The following is a 19055-nucleotide window of genomic DNA, read 5'->3' on the forward strand; positions in this document are numbered from 1 at the left end:
AAAGACCACATGTCATCAAGAATGTTGTTTCCTGGAAAAAAATCCAATTTACAAGCAAGAAGCTGATTTTGATTATCAGCACTGAACAGCAGAAATATGAGTTTGCCACAATCTTTACAGTACTGACACTTGTGGGGAGGGGAATGAGTGTGCGGTTCTTTTAGAAGTAGGATTGTTACTTTTTTTTTCAAGAATCCAACTACATCTTGTTAGTATCAACATAATTTGCACAAAGAAACATCAGCCATAGGTTTCAATGCGCTGCTGTTTGATGATTTGGCAGCTCTGACCACATTTCTGACTTCAGTCTTGCTGACATACAGCTATTCTACAGGTGAACTAGCCTGCTGCAGAGCTTTTGCGGAAGTGAAATTTCTATCTCGGGGAGGCTAGATTTTATAATCTCCTGGACTGGTTTTGATCACCTGAGGGTCGGAAAGGAATTTCTAGATTTTTTTCCCTTATTGGCTCTGTTTTTTTTCTCTGTCTTTTGCCTCTCCCAGGAGATTATATGGCTGTGAGTGGTGGGGTGGGAAGGAGGGGGTGGGGGAGGGGAGGAGGGAGAGGGGTGGGGAGGGGGTGGGGGAGGAGAGGGGGTGGGGGAGGCGAGGGGGTGGAGGGGGAGAAGAGGGGGTGGGGGAGAGGGGTGGGGGAGGAGGGAGAGGGGTGGGGGAGAGGGGTGGGGGAGGGGGAGGAGGGAGAGGAGTGGGGGGTGGGAGAGGGGGGGAGGAGGGAGAGGAGTGGGGGGTGGGAGAGGGGGGGAGGAGGGAGAGGGGGGGAGGAGGGAGAGGAGTGGGGGGTGGGAGAGGGGGGGAGGAGGGAGAGGGGTGGGGGAGGAGGGAGAGAAGAGGGGGTGGGGGAGGAGGGAGAGGGAGGGAGGGGGAGGAGGGAGAGGGGTGGGGGAGGAGGGGGGAGGAGGGAGAGGGGTGGGGGGTGGGGGAGGAGAGAGAGGGGGGAGGGGGTGGGAGAGGAGAGAGAGGGGTGGGGAGGAGAGGGGGTGGGGGAGGAGGGGGTGGGGGAGGAGAGGGGGTGGGGGGGGAGAGGGGGTGGGGGTGGGGAGGAGAGAGGGGGGAGAGGGCTTGGGGGAGGAGAGGGGGGGGAGAGAGGGGGGGAGAGGGGGTGGGGGAGGGGGGGGGAGGGGGTGGGGGAGGGGGGTGGGGGGGAGAGGGGGTGGGGGAGGAGGGTGGGGGGGAGAGGGGGTGGGGGAGGAGGGTGGGGGGGAGGGGGAGGAGAGAGGGGAGGAGAGGGGGGGGTGGGGGAGGAGAGGGGGGGGAGAGGGAGGAGAGGGGGTGGGTGGGGGAGGAGAGGGGGGGGAGAGGGGTGGGTGGGGGAGGAGAGGGGGGGGAGAGGGGGTGGGTGGGGGAGGAGAGGGGGGGGAGAGGGGGTGGGTGGGGGAGGAGAGGGGGGGAGAGGGGGTGGGGGAGGAGAGGGGGGGAGAGGGGGTGGGGGAGGAGAGGGGGGGAGAGGGGGTGGGGAGATGGGAGAGGGGGTGGGGAGATGGGGGGAGAGGAGGGGTAGGGAGGAGAGGGGGTGGGGGGTGGGGGAGGAGGGATGGGAGAGGGGGTGGGGAGGACGGGTAGGGAGGAGGGGGGTGGAGTGGAGATGGAGGAGGAGGGGGAGGAGAGGGTGGGGGGGTGGTGGAGGGGAGGGGGAGGAGAGGCGGTGGGGGAGGAGGGAGAGGAGAGGCGGGGAGGGAGAGGAGAGGGGTTAGGGAGGAGGGAGAGGAGAGGGGTTGGGGAGGAGGGAGAGGAGAGGCGGTGGGGGAGGAGGGAGAGGGGTTGGGGGGGAGGAGGGAGAGGGGTTGGGGAGGAGGGAGAGGAGAGGGGTTGGGGAGGAGGGGAAGGAGAGGCGGTGGGGGAGGAGGGGAAGGAGAGGCGGTGGGGGAGGAGGGGAAGGAGAGGCGGTGGGGGAGGAGGGGAAGGAGAGGCGGTGGGGGAGGAGGGAGGAGGGAGGGGGGAGGAGAGGGGTGGGGAGGAGAGGGGTAGCGGGGGAGGAGAGGGGTGGGGGAGGAGGGGGAAGAGAGGGGTGGGGGAAGAGAGGGGTGGGGGAGGAGAGGGGTGGGGGAGGAGGGGGAAGAGAGGGGTGGGGGAGGAGGGGGAAGAGAGGGGTGGGGGAAGAGAGGGGTGGGGGAGGAGGGGGAAGAGAGGGGTGGGGAGGAGGGGGAAGAGAGGGGTGGGGGAGGAGGGGGAAGAGAGGGATGGGGGAAGAGAGGGGTGGGGGAGGAGGGGGAAGAGAGGGGTGGGGGAGGAGGGGGAAGAGAGGGGTGGGGAGGAGGAGGAAGAGAGGGGTGGGGGAGAGGGGAAGAGAGGGGTGGGGGAGAGGGGGAAGAGAGGGGTGGGGAGAGGGGGAAGAGAGGGGTGGGGGAGGAGGGGAGGAGAGGGGTGGGGGAGGAGGGGGTGGGGAGGAGGGGGAGGAGAGGAGGGGGTGGGGGAGGAGGGGGTGGGGGAGGAGGTGGTGGGGGAGGAGAGGGAGAGGAGAGGGTGGGGGAGGAGGGGTGGGGAGGAGGGAGAGGGGAGGAGAGGAGGGGTGGGGGAGGAGGTGGTGGGGGAGGAGAGGGAGAGGGGGTGGGGAGGAGAGGGGTGGGGGAGGAGGTGGTGGGGGAGGAGAGGGAGAGGGGTGGAGGAGGAGAGGGAGAGGCGTGGGGGTGGAGAGGAGAGGGGGAGGAGAGGGAGAGGAGAGGGAGGAGAGGGGGGGAGAGGAGAGGGAGGAGAGGGGGTGGGGAGGAGAGGGGGTGGAGAGGAGAGGGGGTGGGGGAGAGGGAGGGGGTGGGGAGGAGAGGCGGTGGGGGATGAGGGGGAGGAGAGGGGTTGGGGGATGAGGGGGAGGAGAGGGGTTGGGGATGAGGGGGAGGAGAGGGGTTGGGGGAGGAGAGGGGTTGGGGGATGAGGGGGAGGAGAGGGGGTGCGGAGGGGAGGGGTGCAGAGGGGGTGGGGATGAGGAAGAGAGGGGGTGCGGAGGGGCGGTGTGCAGAGGGGGTGGGGATGAGGAGGAGAGGGGGTGCGGAGGGGAGCAGAGGGAGGGGGTGGGGAGGAAGAGGGAGTGGGGGGAGGAGAGGGAGTGGGGGGGAGGAGAGAGAGGGTGGGGAGGAGAGGGAGAGGGGAGGGGAGGAGAGGGGGTGGGGGGAGGAGAGGGGGTGCGGTGATGAGAGGGGGTGGGGGAGGAGGAGGAGAGGGGAGTGGGGGAGAGGGGGTGGGGGATGAGGAGGAGGGGGAAGGAGAGGGGGCGGGGAAGGAGAGGGGGCAGCGGATGAGGAGGGTAGTGGGGGAGGAGGGGGTGGGGAGGGTAGTGGGGGAGGAGAGGGGGTGGTGAGGGAGGAGTGGGGGTTGGGGGGAGGAAACGGAGGGATGGGGAGGAGAGGTGGGGGAATGGGGAGGGGAGGAGATGGGTTGGGGTGGTGGGAGGAGAGCGGGTTGGGGGTAGGAGAGGGCGTGGGGAGGGGGTGGCGGGGTAGGAGAGGGGGTGGGAGAGGAGAGGGGCAGGGGGAGGAGGAGGTGGTGGGGAGGAGAGGGGGGTGGGGTGAGGAGAGGGGGGAGCAGAGGAGTGTTGTCATTATGCTCTGGCCATCATGGTTTTACGGTAGGCTTGATTGACCAGCTGGTCTTTTCCTGCCAGTCAATTTTGTATGTTTGTATGCTTTAGTTTAGGTAATGCTGTGGCATTGCTCTTGTTTGCTTATGAGCCTCTCCAAACTGTGGCCTGGGCAGTTCTGAACATGTAAAATAACAACAGAAAATGCTGGAAAAACTCAGCAGGCCAGGCAACATCCGTGGAGAGAGAAATAGAGTCAACGTTTTGGGTCGAAACCCTTCTACAGAACTGAGAGAAAAGGCAGGGAATGAAACAAAAGGCAGTTTGGGGGCTGGGAATATTCTGAACATGTGCCATTTTCACTGCAGTTTGTGACACAGAGGTGCTCCCCATAAATACAGACAGTCTCTAATGATTGGAAAGTAGGAGAATCCAGTGTTAAGCAAGAAAGGAAGAAGAGCGCAAAATTAAAGGACAAGTGGCAATACCAAGGGAAAAAAATAGGGAAATGAAAGTAAAGTAGAAGAAATAATTAACAAGATACAACAGGAAACTTAGGCCCAAAACAAAATGGTACAGGATGGAAGTTCATGAAAGGAAAAAGGTCGCAATTCCATTGTGGTAAATCAATCCTCTCTTGCTTAATTTACCGTCATGTTTTTCCCATTAGGTCCTGAAGCCTTCAACTCGTTTATTCTTGCTGTATAAACATTAGTGTTTTTTCTCCCTCCCCCTAAGGTTCTAGTGCCCAAACAACCTGAATTTCTGGGGAAAATGATCAAGGTAGATGTTTATGAAGCAGGGAAACATTTTATGAAGGGAAAGCCAACACAGAATGGAAAGATCTACACTCCTTCGATTGTCAAACCGTTACTGAAGGGTGAAGTCTCGGGGCTGACAGAGGTAAGTGGCGATGCTTTCTTCACTTAACACTTCTTTGTTTCACAGAATTCTCTCCACACATGTCTTGGTGAAGGTAGGTAGTGTGGTGGGCATTTTTGTTGCTCAGATTTAAAGCTCTAAAACTTGATGGAGTGTGAAATTAAAATCTGATTTCTGAGCATCATTTGATCTCGTCTGCAAGTGCAAATGCTTTTGAGTTACTGCCCTGCAAAAATAACATGGATTAATTCATGGGAAAGTATTTGCTTGTGTAATTCAGTACAACTAAATTACTCTAGCAGACCTGCACCTCTAATTAAAAAATGGCTTGTAGATAGCTATTAATATGATTGAGTTTTTTTTTAATAAAAACAAGTCTTGTTTGTCTTTAATGATTGTGACTTGGCTCATTTATAACCTGATAACTTTTAAAGCTTTTGCTGTAAATGAGACGATAACAAGCCGATATATACAGCTTGCAGTTCCCATTTTGCAAAACAGAAGAGACTACCATCTTCAGAAATGCAGGCATGTTTTGCCAGAGGATAAGTCAGATCTCCAGAGGTATAAATACGACTGCTGAATAAAAAGATGAAATATTGAAAAATATCATAGCCATAGGAGCTGAAAGTGGAACACTTACAAAGCAGAGTAGAGGGAAATGCCATTTTATGTTTAGAAAGAAAATGAAGAAGGAACTAGCCAAAAGGAAGACTTCAGCCCTGAACAGAGCCCTGAACAGATACTGCAATTATTTTAGCCTGACTGTCAAAGCTGAGAAGAGTCCTTTCAATAAATCACATTGTCGTTTGGAATGTGCTTTTCTCTGATTTTCATAAGGAAATATGGCAATGGATCATCGGAATCTGCATCTCAGCTATTGATGTGAATAAGTCCTTTGCCACACCAATTAAATGCGTGCTTACCAATGAGGTGGATTTTTGTAGTCACAGAGAATGGGATCTTAGTAATGGTAGTATGCTGTCAAATGCTACAAGGGGTAGTGGAGATCTGGAACTCAGAAAGCAGTTGTGGCTAGGCCAGTTGAAAATTTCAAAACTGCGATTGATAGATTTTTGTTAGGCAAGGGTATTAAAGGTTACAGAACCAAGACGGGTAGATGGAGTTAAGATACAGATCAGCTATGATCTAATTGAATGGCAGAACAGGCTCAAGGGGCTGAATGGCCTACTCCCATTCCTATGTTCCTAATGCTGCATTTAGATGAACGCCAGCAGTCAATTGGAACCATGATGGAAATATTTGTACCTGTAGTAATTTATTTAAAAGTTAAAAAAAAATAAGTCTTTGGGTTTCAAATGAAAAAGTGAAATTTGTTGAAAAGTTAGCTATACATTTCTTGTATGTGTGAATACCCATCACTGAGAGAGAGAGGTCAGTTTGTAATATTTCTCAGAAGGTTTTCTTTCCTTGCTTATTTTCTTTCCTTGCCTACTGCATTCTCTACTATACAGAATCTTTTTATCTTATTACAGGTATAGTGAGGCAGCATTGCTTCGACGGAATATGTATGGATTGCTACATGGATATTAGGGTCAATACACCAGCTCTTGCAAATGAAAGCTAAATATAGAAAGATCAGAGGAGAAGTGAAAAAGAAAATAAGAGGGCCAAAGAGAGAGTATGAGAATAGAATAGCAGCTAACATAAAAGGAATCCAAAAGTCTTCCTTAGGCATATAAATAGTAAACAGGTAGTAAGAGATGGGGTGGGGCCAATTAGAGACCAAAAAGGAGACCTACGCATGGAGGCAGAGGGTATGGCTGAGGTGCTAAATGAGCACTTTGCATCTGTCTTCACCAAGGAAGAAAATGCTGCCATAGACATAGTAAAGGAGGAGGTACAGGAGATACTGGATGGGAGAAAAATTGTTAAAGAGGAGATACTAGAAAGGCTGGCTGTACTTAAAGTAGGTAAGTGACCAGGACCAGATGGGATGCATCCTAGGACACCGAGGGAAGTGAAGGAAGAAATCGCAGAGGTACTGGCCATAATCTTCCAATCCTCCTTGGAAACGGTGGTGGTGCCAGAGGACTAGAGAATTGCAAATGTTACACCCTTATTCAAAAAAGGGTGCAAGGATAAACCCAGCAATTACAGGCCAGTCAGTTTAGCCTCAGTAGTGGGGAAGCTTTTAGAAACAATAATGAGGGACAAAATTAACAGTCACTTGGCAAGTGTGGATTAATTAAGGAAAGCCACCACGGATTTGTTAAAGGCAAATCGTGTTTAACCAACTTGATCGAGTTTTTTGATGAGGTAATAGAGAGGGTTGATGAGGGCAATGCAGTTGACGTGATGTACATGGATTTCCAAAAGGCATTTGACAATGTGCCACATAATAGGCTTGCCAGCAAAGTTGAAGCCCATGGAATAAAAGGGACAGTGGCAGCATGGATACGAAATTGGCTAAGTGACAGGAAACAGAGCGTAGTGGTGAACGGTTGTTTTTCAGACTGGAGGAAGGTATACAGTGGTGTTCCCTAGGGGTCTGTTCTAGGATCACTGCTTTTCTTGATATATATTAATGACTTGGACGTGAGTATACAGGGCACAATTTCAAAAGTATAGTGAACAATGAGGAGGATAGTGATAGACTTCAAGAGGACATAGACAGGCTGGTGGAATGGGTGGACACGTGACAGATGAAATTTAACGCAGAAAAGTACGAAGTGATACATTTTGGTAGAAAGAATGAAGAGAGGAAATATAAACTAAAGGGTACAATCCTAAAGGGGGTGCATGAACAGAGAGACCTAGGGGTATATGTGCACAAATCGTTGAAGGTGGCAGGGCAGGTTGAGAAAGTAGTTAAAAAAGCTTACGGGATCCTGGGCTTCATGAATAGAGGTTCGAGTACAAAAGTGTGGAAATTATGATGAACCTGTATAAAACACTGGTTCGGCCTCAACTGGAGTATTGTATCCAATTCTGGGCACCACACTTTAGGAAGGATGTGAAGGCCTTAGAGAGGGTGTAGAAAAGATTTACGAGAATGATTCCAGGGATGAGGGACTTCAATTACGTGGATAGACTTGAGAAGCTGGGGTTGTTCTCCTTAGAGCAGAGAAGATTGAGAGGAGATTTGATAGAGGTGTTCTAGGCAGAGTAGATAGAGAGAAACTGTTCCCACTGGTGGAAGAGTCTAGAACCAGAGGACACACATTTAAAGTGATTGGCAGAAGAACCAAAGGCGAGATGAGGAAAAACTTTTTTACTCAACGAGTGGTTAGGAACTGGAATGCACTGCCTGAAAGGATGGTAGAGGCAGATTCGATCATGGCTTTCAAAGGAGTTGGATAAGTACCTGAAGGGAAAAAAAATGAATGGATGAAGTTTGGCGTAATGGCCCAGATTTTGCTTTGTGGCAAAAGAACAACTTTCACCATTCACCTCGCATACAGTTACTCAGACTTTTTGCGGGCTTATCAGCGGAGATTTTCACTGATCCGGAGTCTGTTTCTGTGCGACACCCTCTACAGGGGATCTGCGGTGTCTCTGAACAGGGCAAGAAACAGCAAAGTTTTTCAACCAATCAGACTGAAGAATCCTCACTGAGACACGCAGCCTGCAAACCAGGAAGTAAAAAAACAAGAAATACAAACTACATTTAAATCATGTACAGGAAGTGAAATAAAGGTTGGGAAATACAAATGGGATTAAGGTAGAGAGATAAAAGAGACAAACAAAATCAGTTAAAAAAAATTATTTTCATTTATTTTAAAATCTGCAATATTAATTTTTGTCTGAGAGAATGAGACTCCACACTTATAAAATTAATGGGCCAGAGAGATTGTTCAGCAGTAATCATCACTTATTATGCCATTAAAACTAGCTCCTAAATGCACCAGCCCATATGTTTTCAGACACCTTTAGTGCAGAACTAGTGGGCAAGTATCCTAAGTTCATGCTATTCCAGTGATTTCAGTGCCGACTCGAACAGTGCACCCTGTGGAAGAGCAGGGTATCTCTGACAGCAATTTCTGGATTTCCATGTTTAACTGGGCGTGTATGGACGCCAGAAGTTGCTGTCAGGTTTACCCTGTAATAATGGCAAGCACTGATAGCATCAGCATTATTATTTCAGCAAAATCCAGGCCAAAATGTCTCCCTACTATGTGTAAACTTTGAAGCCTTTAATCATTTAAAACTAGTTATGCTATTACCAGAAAACAAGGGAATGGGCTACAAAATTTGAACTATGCCATGTTATCAAATCATTAATCTATGGACTGGAGAGATTCAAAATTCTGGTGTTAGAATTAACCACCAAAGTGTGATCTAACCAGAGAAAATTCAAAGAATTGGCACAATTGATCTACATATTCATAATGCTGATAATGTTTGAAGCATTAGGAGTGAAGGGGTCAAGAGAGGTAGTGGAATGGCAAAGCTGGGTGTCATTAGCGTACATGTGGAGGCTGACCTCATGGCCCTGATATTAACGGGGAGGTGGGGAGAGTGCGGGGGAGCCCAGTGATGGCCGAAGAACCTGGCAAGGCTGGGGACGTGGAGGCCCTGCCGATCTTAATAGATGGGCTTCATTTGAATAATTTTGGACTCCCTCCCGAAAGTTGGCCAGATTGCCTGCCTGGCTGACGGGCTAGAACAGTAAGTAGCAGCAGGAAGCCTCAGCCAAGGATCCGTGGGAGTGGTCCCTGGCAGTCAGGAGGGTGGGGAAGGCTCCTGCCGCGACCAGGGCAAGGAGGAGGCAGAAGCTCTAGGCCATGATCGTGGGAGGTAGTAGCTCCAGGCTGTGATTGGGGGAGGCTGATGATTGGGGCCTTGACCGAGGGAGGCAGAAAATTGGGACCGTGAGTGGGGGAGGCAGAAGATCGGCCTCGAGATCGAGGTTGGGGGTGCTGAAGGTTTCCTTGAGAAGTCTAGGGGGAACAAACCTACTACTCCAGGCCCACAATGAGTGCTCGAAGGAGCTGGTCTTCAGACTTAGGCAGTCAGCACTTCCCGCCTCAGATCTGCTGCCAAGCAGCCAACAGCATGGGCCTCCCATGCTGTCAGGAAAGGGGGATTGGGGGAGGGGGGTTAAAATCGAGGCCCATGTCTTTGGATGATGTTGACAAGGAGCAGTATGTAGCTGAGAAATAGGAGGGAGCCAAGGATAGATCCTTGGGGAAATCCAGAGGTAACAATGCAGGATGGAAAGTGAAGACTTTGCTGGAGATGCTCTGCCTACAATTGGACAGGTAGGAGTGGAACCAAATGAGGGCAGTCCCGCTAAACTGGACAATGGAGGAGAAGCATTGGAGGAGAGTGGTGTGGATGACCGAGTTGAAGGCTGCACTGAGGTCAAGGGGGTTGAGTAGGAATAATGGTCACAGTCATAGAGAATGTCATTTGTAACTTTGATTAGGGCCATTTCGGTGCTGTGGCAGCGGTGGAAACCTGATTGGAGAGATTTAAACATGGAATTGTGGGAAAGGTGGGCATGGATTTGGGAAGTAACAGGAAGTTCAAGGACTTTAAAGAGGAAAGGGAGGTTGGAGATGGGGTGGTAGTTTACAAGGACAAAGGGGGTTAAGGGTGGGTTTTTGTGCGGAGGGGGCGGGAACGAGAATGATGGTCATTTTGAAAGGGACGGGGATTGTAGCTGAGGAGAGGGAACCATTTACAATGTCAGCTTGCATGGGGGCCTGGAAGACAAGATGGCTGCTTAACACTAGTGGTAATGGGATCAAGGGAGTTGAAGATGGATGTCATTGGACAAGGTGAGCTTGGAGTGGGAATGGGGGAGATAGAAGAGAGAGACCCAGGTTCAGGGCTAGGGCATGGAGGAGCCTGAGCAGAGGATTGGTTTGGTGGGGAGGGGGAAACAACAGAGGCAGCTGAACAGATGGTCTCAACCTTGATGGCAAAGAGGTCCATGAGCTCATCACACTTGTTGGAGGTTAGGGTGGAGGGGGCAATGGAGAGGGGTTTAAGGAGATAGTCATAAAGAAAAGCCAAGAGTTATCTTTGCTCTCCTGGAGTAGGGAGCAGTTTTGGCAGAGGAGAGTGAGGCCCGAAAACACTTGATGTGGTCCAGCCAGATCTGATGATGGATAGCTATATTAGTTGTGTGCCAGATACTCTCCTCAGACTTTGACTGATCAATCACAATGTTGCATCTGCAAATTCTTACATGCACATGCAATTAGTCACACTATCATATGCGCACACAAATACACACCTTATATTGTTCCACCAACTACTTCTCCATGCAGCATCACAACTTGATGATCCTTGTTATACGTAACAGGAAACCAGCATTCTCCAGCTTGTCACAGGCCTTTTTACGATAGACTTTTACCGAGTATGAAAACACCTATCACACTTCTACGTCACAGGTTTATTCCATGTGAGTACAGTACAATGTAACATTCTCTATATCTCTATATATATAAATCGGTACTTCTGTCTGTCATTCTGTCTGTCATCGCGTGTGCGTCTTGCGGGTATGCGCTCGAAAGTTACAGGGCGTACCTACGCGCGCGTTACCTCCAAAGAAAGCTTACGCTTCCGAGACGGTTTTAAGCGTATTTACGTTTCGGCCGGGCTAAAATTGCGCCCGCGGTATCCCAAAAACCTTCAACATTCCGCTCATTAGCATCTCATTATCCGCTCATTAGCGACAGAGTGACCTCGAGCTCGACCAATCGTATGCCGGGTTGCTGGCGTGTGCTGCCGGGCCAATCGGTGCGTGTGTGGCCGGGCTTTATCGTTCTGAACCGAGGTGAGTCGCCGCCATCTTGATTCCAAACTTTTCCTTTCTTTTTCCCGCTTTCTGCGTCTTAAAAAAAAACGTTGCTTTTAAAACACATATTGTTTTTTTAAAAAATGATTTAGAAAGTAATTAACTTATCTAATCTCATTAATTTTCCTACCTTTCCCCGTTTTTCCAGGTAGGCCTAGAAGCCTCGGCGTCTCCTCCGCACCCACGCCCGAGCTAGGCACCTCCCGGCCCCACTCGAAGGCTGGAGGGCCGAGCCTCAGCCCAGCGCCGCTAGGGTGCGCGCGCAGCAGGAGCTGAGACGCGCTGTCTCTCTCTGGCTGGCCGGGGGGCGGGGCTTGCTGAGCGTCCAGCGTTACCCTGGCAACCGGGTCCGCCGGACGTCTCGCACAGCCGCAATCGGCGGTCTTCACCTCGGGGGGGGGGGGACGGCCGCGACCCGTGGGGGGGGCCGCGACCCTCGGGCGGGGGGGTGGGGGGCGCGCGCGTAGCAGGAGCAGCTGAGACGCGGCGTCTCTCTCTCTGGCTTGGTCAGCGTCATGGTTACCCTGGCAACCGGGCCCGCCGGCCGAGAGAGACGCCGCGTCTCAGCTCCTGCTGCGCGCGCAATCGGCGGTCTTCACCTCGGGGGGGGGGGGGGGGCGACCCCCGCCCTCCCTCTCTCCCCCCCCCTTTTCCCCCCCCCCGCCCTCCCTTCCCCCCCTGCCCTCCCTTCCTCCCCCCCCCGCCCTCCCTTCCCCGCCCTCCCCCCCTCCCCCTCCCTTCCTCCCCCCCGCCCTCCCTTCCCCGCCCTCCCCCCCTCCCCCTCCCTCCCCCCCCGCCCTCCCTTCCCCTCCCTCCCTCCCCTCCCCCCGCCCTCCCTTCCCCTCCCCCTGCCCTCCCTTCCCCTCCCCCTGCCCTCCCTTCCCCTCCCCCTGCCCTCCCTTCCTCCCCCCTCCCTTCCCCGCCCTCCCCCTCCCCTCCCCCCCTTCCCCGCCCCCCTCCCTCCCCCCCGCCCTCCCTTCCCCTCCCCTCGCCCTCCCTTCCCCTCCCCCCCTCCCTCCCCTCTCCCTCCCTCCCCCCCTCCCAGTCGCTCTCTTCCCCCCAGTCACTCTCTCTCTTCCCCCCAGTCGCTCTCTCTCTCTTCCCCCCAGTCGCTCTCTCTTCCCCCCAGTCGCTCTCTCTCTCTCTCTTCCAACAACAACATTCCCTCGAAAAAGCCTCGGCACCGCCGGGCACTTCAGCTAGCTATTAATAAGCAAACATTGTGTTTCAAAAATGTTTTTATTTTAATTTCTTCATTGGCAGTAAACTTTGTTTTGGTTTGCTAACTGCATTTGAACGTTGTATTAGGCAGGGATTGACTATTAAAACAAGAAAAAAAGAAACCAAGACTTTGAGAAATGTCAGTTTCCCAACAACTTTCCATTTGCTTAGGTACAGTTTCATAGCTACCAACAGTCCTCTATGTACTTCATCAAAACATCTATTCTTCACGTGTGAGTGAGTGTTGTTGAGATATTCAACTTTGGAGGGCATCTTAGCCAAGTCCAACCCTGTTCTCATCTGATGTTCACACACTTACACTTCCAAAGAGCCCCACTCATGATCAGGAACTGGAACTCTGGCCGATCTTTCCCCTTACTAACCCAAAGGCATTGAGGCCCTACTTGAGATTACCCAGTTCAGTACTGACACACTATATAGTGATTTACCCAGAGACAATCCATTTTAAGAGAAAAACGTGCAGGTTTGTTCAGTACTGTATTGATGAAATATTTGATTTGTGTCACAGGATGCAGTTGATGAACTGCATAATTCTTGTAATGGCAGAAGCTGAGTCTTACAACACCACAGTGTAAAAGAATTGTAAAAGAATGTATGTTTTCCACCAGACTTTGAACTAATTTATTTTGCTGGATTCTTGTCCCTAAAAAGCAGGACCAAGACTTTAGATGTGTGGGTTTTTCAACACAAAAAAACTACTGTATTTGAATAAGAAACATCTGGCGTTAACTATTTTGAGAATGAACCCAGCAACTTTGCTGTGAGTGCACATGTCCCATTTGGACACTTACAATACAAATGCAGACATGTTCCAAGTATGGCACAGTTTGTTTTTATTACACTTTCCCCAGTGTGTTAATCAGAATGACAAGATAAGCAGATGTCCTGCTTTTTGACTTCATTCTCCCAGTGGCCTGACCAGCTGGTTCATGATTACTGTATGGTTCAGTATGTATTTTTTCCCTCTTTGTCTTCTCTTACTCTCAGTTTTTATGCTCCTTTAGAAATTTGTAAGTGTGCGATTACATTATGTAGAGTTTGCAACTGGTAATGGGATATGTAAATTTTAAATAGTCTGTAACGCACACATAGGCCTAGAAATTCAGTCGCGTTTGCGCCCACTTATTGGCTAAAGAGTGGTTTGCGCCGGAAGTTTGTTAGTGCCCGAAATTCAGTTGGTCCCTAAAGTCGGCGTTAGCCGGTAGCGCTGCACCGGCACCAATGACGTTATCGGTGTGCGCAGCGCCCCGGTTCCAACGCGATTCCGCGCCGAAGGCCAAATTCAGTTGCGACCGCCTCGCCCGTAGCGGCCGCAAACAGCGTTTGAAAAACGGGGCCTTGCAGCTCCGAGAGGCCGGCGCATAAAGGTGGAGGGGCGGCCGGCCGCTTTCCCGGCGGCCGCCTGGCCGCACCTCCCTCCCCGGACTCCTGCACCACCCCCCCGCGGCATTGGTGTCTGACTCCCGCGAGCCCGGCACTTCTCCGTGGTGCCGGGCTCATTTGCCGGGGGAATCCAGCGGCGATCTCACGGCTGCAGGCAGCTCCTCCTTAAGAGAAGGAGGAGGCCTGCAGTACCCCAGCCTGCCGCACCGCATCGGGTGGCGCAGCGGCAGCTGGACGCCTGAAACTGACTTTCATCGCCCCAAGCGAGGCGGCCAAACCCTGCAATAGCGCCCGCCTCCGTCTTGGGGTGCTGCAACTGAATTTCAGGCGGGCGCTACGGGAATCCGGGCGAGCGCTAAATTTCGGGCGCTAACGACCTGGCGCGGCGATAGCGAATTTCTAGGCCATAGAATTTACATAGAATTTTACAGCACAGAAACAGGCCATTCAGCCCAACAGTGTTTATGCTCCACACAAGCCTCCTCCCACCTTACTTCATCTCACCATAGCAACATATCCTTCTGTTCCTTTCTCCCTCATGTACTTATCTAGCTTCCCCTTAAATGCATCGATGCTATTCACCTCAACCACTCCATGTGATAGCGAGTTCCACATTCTAACCATTCTCTGAGTCTTGGTTCCGCTGATTAGGTCTGACCAGCTTACATAAAGAAAGTGATTGCCACTTTATCAGAAGAGAAGTAATCATTAAATGTTTTTTCTTTGAGCAAAGTTCTTAAAGATACAGAGTGTGCGGTTGTACAGCTCAGAGACACTCTTATGCACTGTGCCACAGACGGTGGGACGTTTTATTACATTAAAGGCGCTATATAAATTTAAGTTGCTGTTGTTTGAATCTCACTTTTTGCCCACGTTGCAACATATGCCAAGTTTGTTCTTCTCACCAATGTTCTACCCTCTCCTGTCCCAAAGGCAGTGACCTTCACAGAAACCAGTTGCCCTATGGCGCCTTGTTCAAGTGGCCATGCATGAGCCTTGACTGTGCCAAGGGCAGTTGTGGTGGCAGAGCTGGGTCTGATCCTGTCTACACCCAATGACTACGCACGCATGCTGCCACCAAACATTGCTGGTTAGCGATGAGGAACAGAGCGCTGATTGAGTTTCCCCCTCCCATCCCTAACCCAGGACACTGACGCCATTTGTAGAACCGTCACTGCTGTCCCCGCTGCTAACCACTATGCCCCGCAGCACGGTGGCATAGTGGTTAGCACTGTTGCCTCACAGCGCCAGGGACCCGGGTTCGAATCCGGCCTCGGGCGACTGTCTGTGTGGAGTTTGCACATTCTCCCCGTGTTTGCGTGGGTTTCCTCCGGGTGCTCCGGTTTCCTCCCACAGTCCAAAGATGTGCGGGTTAGGTTGATTGGCTATGATAAATTGACCCTTAGTGTTAGGGGGATTAAATACATGGGGTTACCGGGATAGGGTGGGATAGGTGTTGGTGTAGGGGTTACGGGGATCGGGTGGGATATGTGTCGGTGCAGGCTCGATGGGCCGAAATGGCCTCTATCTGCACTGTGGGGTTTCTGTGTGATTCTGTGTGTGATTAACTAACTCGGCAAGGATTTGGGATTGAACCTGGAACTTTACCGGTCTGTTTAGCTGTATTGCCAGGTTAAGGACGTATGCCCAGTCACCAGAGGGGGCAGTCAAAAAGAAAAACCATGGTTTTTAAAAGAAAAATCTGTAGGAGGCAATCTCTACACCAGTAAAATTTATATGTCATCATATACTATTGGAAATTTAAACATTAAGCAGAGATAATGCAACAGTCATAATTGTCAGTTAGAAATTGTCCTTTAATGTGCCTCATAGTGAACTTCACTACTTAAACAGATGAACAATATGTACAATTTGAGTGGCTTACTTAAGGATATTCTGTTTGTGATATATTAGTCCATGTAGGAAAACAAGCAAGTGCAGTGCTAAATAAAGCAATGCTTATTTTAAAGCCTGTTAATAATTCCACCTTAATGTGTCTTTACCTTGAGCATGTTTAGAATATTGGGAGGGGACAGGGCAAAGGAGAGCTGAGTCTTGAAAACTGCAAGTTTGATCTTCAGTTTTCTTTTTAAATTTGTGGGGTTTTTTAAAATGTAAGGTGTGGTGTTTCCCCGGTCAGGAGCTTTTGAGGCAGGTTGATTTCCTGCACTGGCGGTTAAACTCAGCTGTACTGGCTGTCGTGGCAAGTTTGTGCCACATCAGGTTCTGCATCGCCAACCTTGTCAATGTTTCTATATATCCATTTTTTATTGAGGCAGAGATAAAAGTTTTGTAGTAGCAGACATGATCATCACAGTGGCATTGAGCTGATGTACCATCCTTCTCTCTTGGTTAATAAATTGATCAGAATGATCCATATGTTTCACAACACTTTCTCCAAAGAACCTCCACTTAAATTAGATTTCACATTGTGTTTTGTGTGTCATTTTCTTTCTCTCACCAATGTTCTTCCCTCCCCTCTTCTCTCCTCTCTGTGAAGGTGTTGACCTCTTGCTGGGGTACGAGTTCACAGGGTGCTATGGTACCTTGCCCAAGTGGCCATTATTAATGTGTCGGCCTTAACGGTGAATGCCAACAGGCTCCTCAACTGTGAGGGGATCACACCCTGGTCCTGTTCTTTACTGATATCGACAGGCACACACTTCCAGCAGGAGTCCCATGGAACTGTACCCCAGCAAGAGTGAGAGAATTGGTGCGAAAAAACTTGTAACTAAAAGCAATATAATACATGTTTTGTTTAGGGTTTCCTCTCCAGGAGGGATGGGAACAGGAGAAGGACACTGTCCAAGTACCTCATAATAAAGTTGTCTTGTTCTGCATAATGTAAAAAGGAAACCTCACCATGATGCTGTTCTACAACCCTAATAGGTTAAAAAATACCTTTCAAACTTGATTTAACTGGAATGATTTGCCTCCGCGCCAACAGAAAGCTACTGTAAAGCAGCATCCATTGACACAACTGTTGGTTTAGCAAGTGGAAGGAATTGTTCTGTATCTTTCCTGCTTTCTTCCCCACAGATTCCAATTCCCTTTTCAAGGGAATTCTTCAAGACCTAAGATATTTAATGTACTTGCTTCTTTAGTTAACAAACAATAATGTCTGTTTTTCTAATCACCACATCACTATATTACTTTTCACTGATTCTTAACTTGCTGCTTTAGAAAAAGGTTTTATTTGCAATCATTCAGTATTCATGCCACCCTTAACTTTCTGCTCAGTAGGTATGTGCACTGTGCCAAATGGTACTGGGCAATAAAAACAGGAAGATGCCATGTTGTTGCTTGATCTGTATGGCACTGGCTGATTGCAACCTGGCAGGTGGTGAATGCATAATAATTGGTCCCGGTGTTCCCTGGGCTAAAGAGGGGAAAAATCAGGCAGGCTTCCCAGTCCTGATCATATCTACCAATCTCAGTTATGTACTAATGATCAGTTTGAATTTGTAATCGATAGGTATTACAATGTTTGGCTTTTTAACCCTTTGGAATACTTCTGACATCAACCAAAAATATACACCAAGGTAACAAAAAATATATATATTGAAAGATTTTTTGTGATGCATGTGTTGGATTTGTATGGTATTCTTCTAGATTTTAGATGATGTGCATATCCTGCAAGTTACATTTGAAAATGCAATATGACTACGGTGTAAAGTTACAGTGATAGAACTGAGTACATAAAATATGGACTGATTCTGAGATCCCTGAAATTACAGCACTGAAGTGGCTGAGCTATACATTACAACAGTACCTACACTTCAAAAGTACTTCATTAGTTGTAAAGTACTTTTGGATGTCCTGAGGTTGTGAAACGCGCTATATAAATGCAAGTCTGTCTGTCTTTCTTTTACTGAGTCTCATTTGCAAGGTGTATATTCTTTCGTATGGATCCAGAAATGTCACTAACCTGGAGTAAAATGATTTGTGTAGAGCAAGATCTCCATGCTTGCTTTATTCTTGAGCTTGTGGTGGTTTCATTCTATATGGTTTAAATTAGGATGTGCAGCTCTTCAGAACACTATAGGTACCCATAGCTGTTCAAAGCTACCACTAACTTCTTGTTGCACACAGCAGGAGGCAATTGAGTAGCAACCGACACCACCACATTGGATACACACACATGTCCATACTCTCAACTCTGTGGACCTTCCTAACCAGAAAAACAAATATAATACGAATGGTATAACTGGGGAAACTGTGAGCCCAGAGTTGCCAGATCACCAGTGAAAGGGGGATTGTATTTGTGCATTACCCTAATTTGAACTTTTGTTTTACAACGTCTTAAAAGCTGGTGCTGTTGTGCTGTAATCTATGTGAGAAAGACACTAAAATGCCACTGCACAAATGATGAAGGAAAGAATTTTCGCCTGAGGGGCATACTGTTGTAGTCTCAGCAGGTGTTGTTGAACAGTAATTAGGGCTGGTGTTTTGGCATGGTAAACATTTTGCGAAAATCAAGGTAAAAATGTCAAAACGTTATGGAAATCATACTAATAATCATGAACAATCATGGACATGTTTTATGATAACCAAACTATCTTTATAACACTTAAATGTTGTGGTACCACTGTATGATCGTTGAGATGGAAGAAGTTTCCTCCAAAATCTCAACCAGTGTTGGAACATCAAAGCAAGAGAAAACTGTATATTGTCTTGCCAGGAATTACTTTATGCACCTTTGTTTTACTTTATTTCTCTTTTGCTCTCTCCACTCCTTCTTCACTGCTACTTTGCTCTCTCCTCTCCTCTTATATCTCACTCCTTCGCTTCTGTTGAAATAAAATATGAAATTTATTTTCTTTTGCAACTTTTGGCTTTGCTTTTTTCTTTTCCTTGTTCAAATTCTACTTTTAGCTTTTTCACACATTTGTCTGCAACTATGGGCAGACAGCGAGGAGCAGCAGCAATCAGATGAGGAGAGGTAGCAGCGTTGGGCTCATTCTGCTGAGTGGAGCAACTAAGGATAGACTGACACCAGAAAATTGGGATGAATTACTGCAGTGCTGATACATCCTGACTTTTGCAGTGGGTGGGGGGGGGGGGGGGATAAATTACAGGAATTACTGTCAGAAATTTTTATTGTTTTTTTGTTGTTGATGTGCTTGTATGGAAATTTCCTCTCCACTGTTTTAACGTTGCTATCATAGGAACATTAGGAACAGGAGTAGGCCATTCAGTCCCTCGAGCCTGCTCCGCCATTCAATTGGATCATGGCTGATGTGCACCT

At 49.6% G+C, this 19055-nt stretch overlaps 1 protein-coding gene across 1 annotated transcript in view; it reads left to right on the forward strand.

Moving 5' to 3' along the window:
* LOC147117712 (threonylcarbamoyladenosine tRNA methylthiotransferase-like) overlaps positions 1-19055 on the forward strand; it is a 250883-nt gene that overhangs the window by 218461 nt on the left and 13367 nt on the right. Inside the window, exon 4 of the mRNA XM_085988928.1 lies at positions 4267-4431. Coding sequence (XP_085845054.1) covers positions 4267-4431 — 165 coding nt within the window. The remainder of the gene's footprint in view (positions 1-4266; positions 4432-19055) is intronic.

The sequence above is a fragment of the Somniosus microcephalus genome, chromosome 5 (assembly GCF_052327205.1).
Source record: "Somniosus microcephalus isolate GS21.2 chromosome 5, FLI_Smic_1.0, whole genome shotgun sequence".
Taxonomy (NCBI): domain Eukaryota; kingdom Metazoa; phylum Chordata; class Chondrichthyes; order Squaliformes; family Somniosidae; genus Somniosus; species Somniosus microcephalus.